At 40.7% G+C, this 13700-nt stretch overlaps 1 protein-coding gene across 2 annotated transcripts in view; it reads left to right on the forward strand.

Annotated features, from left to right (window-relative positions):
• CCDC93 (coiled-coil domain containing 93) overlaps positions 1–13700 on the forward strand; it is a 1008240-nt gene that overhangs the window by 604626 nt on the left and 389914 nt on the right. For both annotated transcript variants that reach the window (XM_069224342.1, XM_069224343.1), the window contains exon 16: positions 289–360. In XM_069224342.1, coding sequence (XP_069080443.1) covers positions 289–360 — 72 coding nt within the window. The remainder of the gene's footprint in view (positions 1–288; positions 361–13700) is intronic.

Raw genomic sequence — 13700 nt, forward strand, 5'->3', positions numbered from 1 at the left:
GAAATCGATTATGTGATCGGCTAGTTATTGTTGCAAAATGCCATCTACCCCAGGTAGCCAATTGGATAAATCAGTTTTATCAACTCCTAAGTTTCTTCACTCACAGGAAGCTTGTCACAATGACGTAATTAAAATCAACGTTTTTTTTTACTAGTGCACATATCCAGGGAAGTGTGCAATATTTTATTCCGCTAGACGGTACGCACAGCTCATTTAGTCAAAGTTTCTAATCTTAAAACTTTTCTGATAATCTCTTTTATTTACAAAGCTATGATTGTTGTTTTATAGGAAGAAATGGCACGTCTGCAGCAAAACATTGAAAGTTTGAAAGATGATTCAGATGACAACAGTGAAGAAAAGGTAACAGAACATTCTACTTATTTATTATGTATTTATTTGTTCTGTAATGCGCTGCGAGTAACAGTTCTGTTGCTTCATAGCGCATTCGCGTCCTTTTAGATATGTGTGCTTCTGTATTCCTCAGGATTATCTGCTATTGCTGCACGTACTGTGACTGCACACAGAAAAAAAATGGTGAATAAATTAAAAATGAAACTTGGGGACAAGTGGCGTTAAAGATAATACGATGAGCATGCTGAATGACCATGTATTTGGTACTTGCAGTTAAATCATATTTAATTCAGAAATAATCCCACATAAAGCATCAAACAAAACAAAATTACTTCAGTTTGAATTCTGTTTGTGTCTGAACCATCCACTGCTTGGTTTGTGGATTTTGCCGTGCTTCTGCAGTACCGTTTCTCCTTTCTGTCTCACTTTTGTAGGTCGAGCCTAGGCAGCGCCCATGTGCTGTCTTTGACATGTGGTAATCTAATTATGTGGGCTTTTAACACGCCCATGTTACGCCCACCACTTTCATTCGTTCCTTGGCCTGCCTATCAAAATTCCCTTAATTTTGTAGGTAAATGCTTTATGTTTGTACTGCCTTGAGGCTGGTTTGTAACCAATTTGGAGACTGACCCAGTTTCATGGATTATTGTACAGTTGTCTATATACCTTAGTGTGCCACACTTCCTTTTCTTTTGCCTCTTTGCTTCGCGCTCCATTGTGAAGTTTCATAATGCGCGAACTCAGTGGAGTGCCTTACATGAATACAACTTACACACAAGCTTACCAGTTTAAAAGTATATAAACTGGCACATTTTAAACAGAAAAAACACAGAAATCCTCAATGCGGCTCTCACAGTACAGAGAGAGAGCTGATACTACAACATTCACTCCACTCGGGAAACCTGCCCCTTAATGCTTTGCTGGGCATTTCTTTTACAAAACATTTTGGCCCATACCTTGGCCTGTGGTGGTCGTACAATAATGGAACCACCACGAAAACGTTCAGCATGACACGCTCCTTCTGTCTAGGTCGCACTGGGCCACCACGCTAGATTGGGGGGGGGGGCTCAAAATAGTAACCTCGTCCACCATTCAGTATCATTTTAAGTGCTCTTGGCTGGAACTTTTGTTTTACTCCTGGGGTTAGTTTGTGTTTTTAAGGGCCTTATTTGTATTATCATTGTAGTAGGCCTGCGAGGCCTGAAAATGTGTAAAGCACTACGCCCTCTGGAGGCTAGGTATACGGTTACACTGCATTATTTTCTGCCATTTTCTTTTCCTATGATTATGGCCTCTAGGGGCTGACTATATGGTTACATGACCATGTTTCATCCAAATGTTTTTTTTATTGTGGTGGCATCTAGGGGCTGTTCTCAGCATTATAGTCAAGATACTCCAATATTTGCAGCACTCAAAACTCCCCATAATGCTTTGCAGGTCATTCCTCTTACAAAACATTTTTGCCAATAACTCACCAGGTGGTGGTCCTATGACAATAGGACCACCATCAAAACGGTCAGCACAACGTGTTCTTTCTGTCTAGGTCATCTTTAGGTCCCCACACGTGTTTGGAGAGACCCTAAAATGATTATATAAATAAATATAATCACTAATGACAATATTTTCATTTTTTGCTGCAGATAAAAGAAGAAGGTGGTAAACAGAAGTGCTTTAGTTATATGCAGGGCCACTGGAATTTTGTGGCAGAGAGGACATAATTATGCGGCAGGGTTAACCAATTTATGTGGCACGAAAAGTCTGTTTATGCATTTACAACAGCAGTAGCTTTAACTGAAGGAAATGCGAGGTCTGTTGCATTACAAATGCTTGTTTGGAAAGCTGGCTGTGATAATGACTTATGCCAGTGGAAAATTTCAGCATTTCACTGTTGTTTCAAAATTACCACTGAGACCCCAAGGCTTAGGCTTATATCGTCAACTTTGTAGCATATCTTCCTTTGAATGGAAGTTGCTTACCTTTTGCACTTTGCCGATCATGGTATTTATTTAGGTCTCACCCACAGACAGCTTTTAACTGTCGGTTGTCAAAGACCTCGTGTGCTGTACTAATTCTTACTGTGGTCTTTCTGTTAGCCCATTGCTTACCAGTGGTTGGCTTTCTTGTTGCTCTCATTTGCCTCCTTTCCTTCCTCTTTTTTGTTTGTTTCTAGCTTAGAGCATAGCTTTGTACCATGCTTTTGACTTGCTTCATTTTTATCTCACCACTGCTTACATTCAAGGAATTCGTTTTTTCCTTTTTCTTTCAGCACACTGTAGAAGTGCATTCATTTATTATATCAAGTATATGTAGTGTAGACTTACCCAAAGATGTTGGAAAATTTCACAAGGAGTGATTTCTGCATCATGTGCTGCTTCTCCCCTCAACCTCCACCCTAGCTGTTTGTAGTCCTCCCCTCACCTGCCCACCTCATCCCCTGCTACTCCCATCCTTTCTCTTCTGCCTTTTTACCTTAAACATATTTTTCACCCCACTTCCCAACTCCTTCATTGCTTTCCAAGCTTCTGCTCCCCATTGCTATTGCCACCCCAACAAACTCCTCCACTTCCCCACCATATTTTTAATTAAAAAAAAAAAAAGAATTTGGAGGACATGGAAGCTGCAATTTGCTACATGTGCTGCTCATTTCTGTTTGATGCACATTCTCACAAGTATGTTTAATTCTGACCCTTACATTCTTCACCTTTTGAATATACCCCAGTCACCAGACTTGATCCAGCAACTTTCCATAACAGTGCCCTTGCACACCAATATCCATGCTCCCACTGGGAAATGCATTCTGGCTAAAGTAGAGCATGGGACTCTTGCACACCTTTCTGCCTTGGCCTCTCCTGCCCAGATTTCTGAAACAGATCAGGAATGAGTTGGGCACAAGCCATTCCAGGGCCTCCAGATTGGGTCAAGAGAGTGTGGTACTTGGTACTTGTGGGCATGAGCACCTGTACTCAAATCAGGCTACTGTTTTGGGAGAATCGTCCGTTACAGCAACAGGCTAAAGTCAAGGTGGACAAACCTTTGCATTAAGATCTGATACGTACTGGCCTGAAAGCAGCCTCAAGAAGGTCTGGTAGCACATTCCACCACATCTAAGGCTGCTACCACTGAGGGAGTGCCAGTCCTGGACATCTGTCAGGTGCAACATTTGTGTAAGTGCAAATATTCACAAAGCACTACTGGCCTGACACCCAGGTCAACGTGAATGGCTTTTTTCCTGTTTGGTCCTGCAGCACTTTTCTGGTTATAGCCTACCCCCCAGACTCCTCAATATTGGGGGTACTGCTATGGTATTTATTCTGAAGGTGAAGAATTTGTGGTCAGAAGTATCCATTAGAAGAACAAGTTACATACGTTTTACCTTTTAAAGTTATTTGTGGTGGCTAATTTACTCACAGTTTTCTCACTGCCCTCCCAGCGCCTCGTTCTGTGGAGTGGTCTCTTTTCTACTATCTAAAGATGTCCTAAATTAGAAAACTACACAGTGGTTCCTCCAGTTGTGTTGCGTCATGAAAGAAACTGATTTCCGTTAATTGGGATGACAATTATCTGTGGATCCGTTCTTTCACCTCTGTGGCAAAATGAAGCCAACGCAGAACTTCATGGCACCACCCATCCGCACAAGGGAGTACAGCTGAAAAAAAAATCCAGATCCAGTCTGATTAGATAGAGTATCCAACAGAAAGAGCAGTAGCGAAGGTAAGTAACTCGTTCTTTCATACCAAAATTTACATATTTTTATATTATGAATAGCTGATTATTGGGGGCACAATTATTTCATTTTTGAATAAATATTTCCACCTGAAATTTGAGTTACAGTCAAATCAGCTGCCTAGAATCCTAAATCTAAGCTTGTTAAACCCACTGGATGTCCATACCTGTGCATTTGGATGTGAGCAGGTAAGTCAAGGATGGGAAAATATAAGATTTAGTTGTGGGTAGATGTTGTGATAACGAAAATGTCATGTAAAAATGCATTTTCGGAACTGACTTTGTCAGCCAAGGTTTTCAAGACTTTTTAAATTGAAATGTTGTGAACATGTGCTGTTATGTCACTATTTTCTCAAAGTAACTGTAAGGGTCAGTCATGCTTGAAGACACCCTGAAGGTCCTGGAAACAATCATGAGTTCCTATTTAAAGGCTATGCCTTTTGGCAACTGTATTTGAGTATTGTGCCATAAAGTGCCTTATTAAACCTTATTGTTATACAGTTTCTTGGGTGAATATCTCTGCCTCCCGAATCCCCCTCAAGGATGTCGGGTTCGCTCAGTTTTTTCGCAAATTGCATCTTCCTCCACAAGCCAACTTCTCATTCCTATTACCTGTTATTTAAGAGTTAATTAATCTATTAGTCACAACAATTGCTGCGAAATCCAAGAGAATCTCACAAGTTGGGGACAGTTTTAGCGGTTTAGATCAGATCACAAAAATGGCACATTCTTGTATCCTACTTGTCGAACAAGAGAAGTGGTTCTTTGCAGATAAACACATTAATAGCATGTTCCCAGTAGATGCTCGATAGTTCTTTACGTTCAATTCATAAAATGAAGTGAATATATTAATTCTACCCACCTCCATATTCAAGATGTTCCTCCATCTGTGAATACATTTCACCACTTGATGTTCTTGTTGCTGCTTGCATTTCAGGCTAGTACAGGATGTACAACTCAAGTGTAAATACCATATTTGTAAGACGCAATAATTGACTTACAGACTACAAATACAGCATGTCGACACCCATGTGCCAATGTAACCACAGAGATAATGTTGTACTTTGTGCTGGGTCGAAATGCTACTTCTTCTTTTCTGACACTGTAGTAGAAAACATTGCATATAGGTGAAAAAACGTTTAGGTCAAAGAAAAAAAAAAGGTACTTCATAATATGTTGCTTTAAAATAAGAATATGTATTTACCATTATAATATTTGACAGCTAGATCTAGACCTTTCGACTAGAATATGTGTTTGCACATCTAATGAAATCTTTGTTTGTTGTGATTAGCTCTGTATTGATTTTCAGGAAAAACAAATAAACGTTGATAGTACAGCTAAATATCAATTATAGCTGAGGATGTCGGGAAATGAGAACGTTTCCAAAAAACAGATTGTGATACATAGTTATCAACCAAATATGCGTATAATTATCTCCTCCCCTCCCTCCACATACTAATCCTCTTCACAACATACTAATCCTCCTCACCACTCACTATTTCTCCTTCCATCAACCACGCTTAACAATGCTGCATTCTGAATGGTGTTCTGGGAAACTCCTGGTTGACTAGCACTGTCAGCGACTCTTCTTCTAAAGGAGAATGGCCTAGTTTAAAGGTGCTCGGGAGCTTGACATTTTGCCATCTCCCATCAGATACACATTTAGCCCACTAGGGAAATGAAAAAAAACATAGCTATTAGTTTTTTCATAGATGATCAAAGTTTGCCTTCACTACGGTTACTTTATGGAAGCAGCTATTATCACAGCAGAGTAGATGTAATACTCAGTTACGCATGTTGCTAATTAACCGCCTTCCTCTGATTGTTTGCTCGTGTTAACGCGTCCCAGTATGACTAATTTATTCACTTTGGGACTCCTTTTAGGCCAATGAATCTTTTGACCCTGATTGAAGACACCTTAGGACGAGATAGATAATCAGCATGTCAATCAATATGTCAATAATGTCATCAAAGTTCACAGTAATGCGACAATTCAAATTAATCAAAGACATTTAAGAAACTCGAAAACCACCATGACCTTTCAGTCATTAATAACCACACCAGTTTAATATGAATTTGTGAAGTTTATTCCCTATTGATTACAATTCTACTAATAAGTTTATTAGTCTCAAAACCAAGAAACACATTAGCATAGTCTCAATATGGCAACTCTGATAAGATTTCATCAAAGCAATGATTACGAATGTTAGAACATAACACGGCATCAACATAGATTATCCTTAGCAGAGTATTATCATCATGTTATTCAACAAAGCATAGATTCAGTCGTTTGTCTATTTGTGTCAGTTTAGTGAATCCGTCTCCTAACCTCAAATTAGCATCAGCATGTTGGGCTTCATGCAAAACAATTTAGTTACACCAATTTGGAAAACATCTAACTATGGTCTCTGTCAAAAGAAGCAGTTGGTACCTAGAAAGGAAAAGCAAACAGACAATCACAATATCATTGTCATATAGTTACCCTCTGTATTTGAGTCAGCACTCAGGTTCAGTCTTCGTCCTCAGGGCATCATTTGGTTCGCCATCAGGAATTCAGCAATCGGGCAAAAAGGGGCACTTCCCTAATAAGGAGGTAAAGTGTAAACGGGCAATTTATAAGGCAAGAATAGTTTTAAGAACCAAACAGCAAAGTCTTTATGCAGAGTAACAAAGTGTCTGGGTCACAGCAAAACGCAACAGCATCTCCCTCTCATCTTTCTCCTATTCTCTCCTGTTCTAATTCACTTCCTTGTGTCAAGGGTTTTTATCCCATTTTTGTTGTACATTCCCCTAAAATTTGGTTGGATGAGGGGTTGCACCCCACTATCTCGCTCCAATAGAGTTTCAATTATCTCATCAAATTTGTCACCCCATAACAGTTCTCACGTATTTATTGGTCCTTATGAATGACGTCTTTAGTGGGTGGAATGTCCGGTATGATTTCATACTCTCTTGGTCCTTTGCACATCTTCAGTCAGTGGCTCCATTGTTTGTACCGGTTCTGGCGACATTGTACCTGCCAGTGGTCTACATTGTTGCATTCAGCTAAAATGTTTCTACAAGCAAGTCGAATTTCATGAGAACTGATCTACTACAGTTACATTCATCTCCTAGTTGGAAAAAAACAAGAGTTCATGTCCTTCAGCAAGTCAGCACATTGCACGTTAGAAAAACACATTTAATATGAAACCAGGCAGCTAGGCCTCGACTCATGCTAACTAAGGCTTAATGATTTATTAGCAAAATTCTAACATATAACCTTTCATTATTAGTACAAATCATGTTTCAATATAACATTTCATAATTATTAGTCAGTTTCATAAGTCCCCGTATATATTGGCGGCCACTCCCGTGGTACATTTCAAACGCACGTTTTAGCAAGATACATTAATACATTTTCTATGCGGCATTATTACACATTAGTTCATTAGCATTTCATGTTAATATAAAATATATAAGCTACACTCTCTCAGTCCCTCCTGTGATGACACTTGTCATCACACAAAACCTTTCCCTTCTCAACCTTTCATTTTTCTCAAAATACGCATTTCAACATCATCCCCCTTGTGTGAATTTTCCCAAATTTCTTTGAACATTTTCTCCTTTGCTTTTTCTTCATTTCTTTGGTTTCGTTTTGCCAAATTTCTTTTAATTCTTTCATTAACTTTACATGATAACCATAATCCCAATAAACATATCAGACCAATCAATAGACCCCCTAAAATGTTTGCAAGAACCCCGTTCCAAATAATACTAAACCAATTCCCTACTTTTATAATCCCTTTCCCAACTCTCTTCCAAACTCCAGGTTCCTTCAGCTCCTTCAAATCTGCACTATCTCTTGTTAGGTTAGTAAGTATACCTCTAATCTTTTTGCTGTTACGAGGAATGAACGCACAACAATGGCGCTCATTAAGCATCTTACAGACTCCGCCGCTCTTTGCTAAAAGAATGTCTAAAGCAAGCCGGTTTTAAAGAGTCATAGCTCTTTCCACAGCAAGTTCAGTATCCATCAGGAGTATAGCCCCTGTGAAGTTTGTCAGCATGTTATCCACAATAGTAGACAACTTTTGAATCTTTATGGAGTTTGAGATAACCCCTACTGAAGGAATTATGGCTCCAAATATGTCACCTACGACAGCAGCCGCTGTCTCTCTCTTTTGTCTAGTATGATGTAATTCAGACATTTTAGGAATTTGCTTTAAGTCCTCAATCTGGTAAATCTTTGGGAAAACTATTCCCAAATAACACGTCCCATACCATCCTTTAGGAAGACGGTAATAAGCATTAAGCCCACATATATAATAGATCCCAGGGATCGCTGAATCCTGTCCATTTAACATAAATGTCCATTTACTCTGAAACATAAACACATGCCTACATTCACTCGTTCCCACAAATAAAGTGTCATGCTCAGATTTCGGCCTATATATGCAAAGTCTACCTACATGTAATGCATCTATAGCTAATTTGCCCTGCGTCTTTATTGCAGTGTAAGCATGCATAATCATTTGCAAGCGTGTCTTTTTCTAATCCCTTTTCTAGCCTTTCGTTTAATGCCTTTCGTCTATCATCAGTGTGATCTAAGAAGCTCTTTTCTACAGGTGTTAGTAAGCAAGTTAGATTATTGCGGTGTGCATAAGCTGTCCCAAATGTCAGTGTCGGCTCAAAGAAACCCCTAACTAATTTTATGCTATGTTCTTTAGCTAATTTGTTTAGAAACTCAATCACAGGCACAAAGGAGAACACTACATCTAAGTTAGAGTAGAAGTATTGCACATGTTCTTGATCATAGAATCTCGTTAACTGTAAACTACAGCTTATCCCGTACGTTAATGGCAGAGTATGGTAAGTAACCCCTTCTTGTACTGATGAAGGAATCTTTGTGCACACATAACAATTCTTCGCATCCATTGTGTCAACATACTCATTCAACAAGCGATAGAAGACATTAGTAGATAGTTCCCCCATTGGATTAGTTCCCTCATGCAAGTATTTTGCATCCTGCTCAAACTTCTCCCATGGTGTTAATATAGCAGTCTCGGGATTTGAAGCATTGTTAGTCATTTCTTATCCACCAATGGCATTCCCACAATCACACCTATAATTATTATTGCACATACAATAGCCAAAACAGCACTCAACCAACCACACATCCTACCCTTATTACTATTACCTCTAGAGTAAATCATGATCTGTAAAGAATCAGATAGCAGAATAATACAAAACAAACAATCAACTTGAGGACGATATAAAAGCTTTTTTTTTTTCTTCACTGTGCAAAAGTCTCTCTCTCTGCGAGTATTAGCAGCGTTCACTCACTCCAGGACCCCTTTTTCAAATCAGGTTAACAGCTTGTCATAATTGGTTTTTCAGAGTCAATTCAGGTTATCAGTGTCACATCTGGTAATTTATCAGTCTTTTTTCTCAGCTTCTCAGCTTTTAATTTTAATTTCAACTTAACACAGTCTCTTTCTAGAGTTGAATTCAGGTGCCGTAGTATTGACCTGGTACCTCCCGATCAAACCAGAACGCCAAGAGTTCTTGTTGCCATTCAGCTGATGTTGCATACGCCCATTCAGGACCTGCGTACCTTCTGTTTGCAACCCTCTTTCTTTTCAGTTTACGTTCACTTTGCTACTCTCCTTCACTGAGATCCTCCTTTCTGGTTGTCTCAACTTCTTCCTCTAAAGTTTCACTAGAGACCACTTTCTCTCTTGCAGCTTGTGGCCTCGGCCAGTTATCTCCTTTATGTGTTTTCTTCCTGCTTGGCCTTTCAGAATGTTGAACAGCACCCTCCTCTTGTGCTATGGTGTTTTCCCTTGATGGCCCTGCAAACGGCTCAGGAGGAGTCAGAACATTTTCACCTCCCTCTGCCTCTTCTCCCTCGCCTTCAGGGTCTGTTACGGGCTCATCTTCAAACCTGTATCCGTCTGCTTCTGGGAGAACCTCTCTGCGTTGGTTCCCCTGTTATCTCAGCTGAGATAGGCTCACTGTCACCCCTCTGGAACTCGTTTTGTGTGACTAAGCTGTCCTCAGCGGGCTCTCCTTCAGTCTCAGTTCCCCTTTGAATACTCTCTGGCCCTGAGACTTCCTTGTCTGCAGCTGTTGTTTTGGACACTTCAGGTTCCTCATCAGTTGGACACGTCACCTTCTTTGTGTGAGTGGCATGTATCCAATTCGGAAGGCCTGCACATTTCACAGCAGTAGTTGTTGTCAGTCTTACTTGATATGGCCCCGTCCAAAGCGGCTCCAAACAAGACTTCCTCACGTATTTTTTTAAAACAAGCCAGTCACTGGCTTTTAAGGTGTGACCTGGATCACTTATCAGTGGCAATGTGGTAGCCTCCACCTGGTGAGAGAAAGAGCGGACCACATCAGCCAGACCCATGCAGTAGTCCAACACCATATCATCCGTGATATTCACAAGAGCATTTGCAGGTACTGCGGGCAATCGCATAGCTCGGCCCATTAGTATTTAGTGGGGAGACAGTCCTGTTTTCTTGTCAGGTGTATTTCTCATTGACATCAATACTAAGGGCAATGAATCTGGCCACTTCAGATTGGTAGCTGCGCACATTTTTGCCATTCTCGGCTTCAAGGTGCCATTCATTTGTTCCACTAGTCCTGATGCTTCAGGGTGATAGCTACAATGCAGCTTCTGCTCAATGTTCAATGCAACACACAAGAGCTTAATCACCTCATTGTCGAAGTGTCTGCCCCTATCTGATTCTAAAGAGATCAGGAATCCGAAACGTGGTATTATCTCCCTAAGCAGCAGCTTTGCTACTGTGAGGCTGTCATTTCTACGTGTAGGGTAAACTTCAATCCAGTGACTGAAAACGCACACAATCACCAACACATATCTCAATCCTCCACACACAGGCATCTCAATAAAGTCCATCTGCATTCTGCTAAACGGACCTCCAGCTCTCCCAACATAGCTCATATTCACCACAGTCCCTTTTCCTGCATTCATCTGCTGACAGATGATGCACCTGTGACAGATAACCTCTGCAGCTATTCTGAATTTTGGATTGAACCAATCGATTTTGAACAACCTGATCATTGCGTCTCTCCCTACATGGGCTTGGCCATGGTAAAACCTCGCAAACTGTGACAAAAGACTGTTTGGCAAAACCATTTTTCCCTCCTCTGAGACCCATAAGTCGTCAGACCTCTGTACGCATTGCATTCTCTGCCAGGAGCGTTTCTCCTCTTTGCTGGCACGTCCCTGCAGTGATCTTAGCTCATCTAATGTGTCAACCACTCTTAATGCAAAGTTTAAGCATGTTTCATTCTCAGTTTCAGGTAACAACTCCCACTGATCTCGGAATGATATACAGTTCAATGCGCAAAACCTTGCGAATTGATCTGCATATCTATTTCCCATTGACACAAAGTCTTGTGACTTAACATGAGCATTGCATTTCACCACGGCAATTTCAAGAGGTAACTGAATCGCATGCAACAAATCCATAATCTTTTCACCATTTTTCACTGGTGAACCGGAAGAGGTCATGAAACCCCTTTGTGACCATAACTGGCCAAAGTCATGTACAATTCCGAATCCGTATCTGCTGTCAGTATAGATAGTGACTTTCAGATTTTCAGCTGCGTGGCAGGCCTTAGTAGGGGCAATTAATTCAGCCACTTGAGCAGAGTACACTCTTTCGAGCCAGGAAGCTTCTAAAATACCGGTGATTGTACACACAGCATATCCAGCTCTCAGTACTCCTACTGAGTCTCTCAAGCATGAACCATCAACAAATATAATGTAGTTATTTTCTTCCAATTGGGTATCTTTAATGTCAGGTCTTGGTTTGGTGCATAGTTCTGTTACCTCAAGACAATCATGTTCTACTTCCTCGGCATCATCAATGTCTGCATTATCGGTAGGAAGTAAAGTTTCCGGGTTCAATATAGTACATCTCTTGAGGGACACATTAGGAGACCCCAGTATAATGGTCTCATATTTAGTCAACCTCGCATTTGTCATGTGCTGCGTTTTGGTTCGGGTTAACAGAATTTCAACTGAATGAGGGAACATTACTGTTCAAGGATGTCCCATCACTATGCCTTCACACTGAGTGAGGCTTTGACCAACTGTTGCAACTGCACGCAAACAACCCGGTAAGGCTGCTGCAACTGGGTCCAAAGTAGCTGAAAAATATGCTACTGGGCGGTTTGCACCTCCATGGACCTGTGTTAAAACATACAAAGAAGCAGCATCACGTTCATGACAAGACAGTAGGAAAGGCTTCTTGTAATCAGGCATACCTAAAGCTGGTGCCCTGTATATGCTTTCCCTCAATTCCATGAATGCCTCCATCTCTTTCTCGGACATGGTTATGGTACCCAGGTCATCCTGGACTCCTTAACTGTCAATTTCACCAATGGTTTAGAGATAATCGAGAAGTTGGGAATCCACTGGCGACAGTATCCTACCATTCCCAAAAACATACTGACATCTCTCTTAGTTGTCGGGGGATTCATCTGCAGTATGGCTGTCACTCTTTCTTTCAATATTTTTCTCGACCCCTTTTCAATTAGGTGACCTAAGTACTTCACCTCTTTCTGACAGTATTGCAACTTCTTTGGGGACACTTTCTGTCCATTCTTTCCCAAATGATTCAGTAAGGCAATTGTGTCATACCTGCAGTCATCTTTTGTTCTGGACGCAATTAACAAATCATAAATGTACTGTACTAGAGTCGAACTGAAAGGCAGTTCTAAGGACTCCAAGTTCTTTTTCAATATCTGATTGAAGATGGAAGGTGACTCAGAAAACCCTTGAAGAATTCTGCACCAACTGTAAACGTTGTCCAAGAATTTGAAACTGAAGAGAAATTGGCTGTCTTCATGAAGAGGCACCGAAAAGAATGCTTGAGACAGGTCCACAACTGTGAACCACTCTGCATCACACGGAACCTGAAACATAATTACTGCTGGATTTGGCACTATGGGGCAGCATTTTACCACAATTTCATTTATTTTCCTCAAGTCTTGAACAATTTGAACTTTCCCACAAGGCTTTTTCAGACCCATTATTGGTGAATTACACGGGCTACTCAGCACTTCCTTCAGAACCCCTTGCTTCAAAAAGTCTGCAATTATTTGCGCTACTTGAATGAGGACATCTTGTACCATGTGGTACTGCGGTACCTGAGGAAACACTGCATTTGGCTTTACCTGTACTTTGACCGGTTTTACTCCCTTTATCAATCGCACTTCTTTTCCTGTCAGGTCCCACACTTTCTCTGTCACAGTTCCCTGCAGCTCAGGTGGTAAGTCTGTTACTGTAAGCATTGGGAATAATGTTATCAAAGGGTATTCCTCATTTGCAATCTCCGTCTCTAACTCTGGGAATTGTCCATCGTCCCCTTCATCATCACTGTTTGTCTGTACTTCAATTCTCTCATTGGAACAGGTAATCGAACATCTCATTTTGCACAGTAAGTCTCTTCCCAGTAGGGATACGTGACTCGAATCACAGACTACAATTTTGTGTAATCCCTGGAAGTTGTCAATCTCAACTTGGACCGGGTCTGTAATCAGATTTGTCAGGAACTGGTTTGCTACTCCTACCACCCTTATGGTATGCCCCAAAAGTGGTAATTTCGGGA

The sequence above is a fragment of the Pleurodeles waltl genome, chromosome 3_1 (genome assembly GCF_031143425.1).
Source record: "Pleurodeles waltl isolate 20211129_DDA chromosome 3_1, aPleWal1.hap1.20221129, whole genome shotgun sequence".
Lineage (NCBI taxonomy): Eukaryota > Metazoa > Chordata > Amphibia > Caudata > Salamandridae > Pleurodeles > Pleurodeles waltl.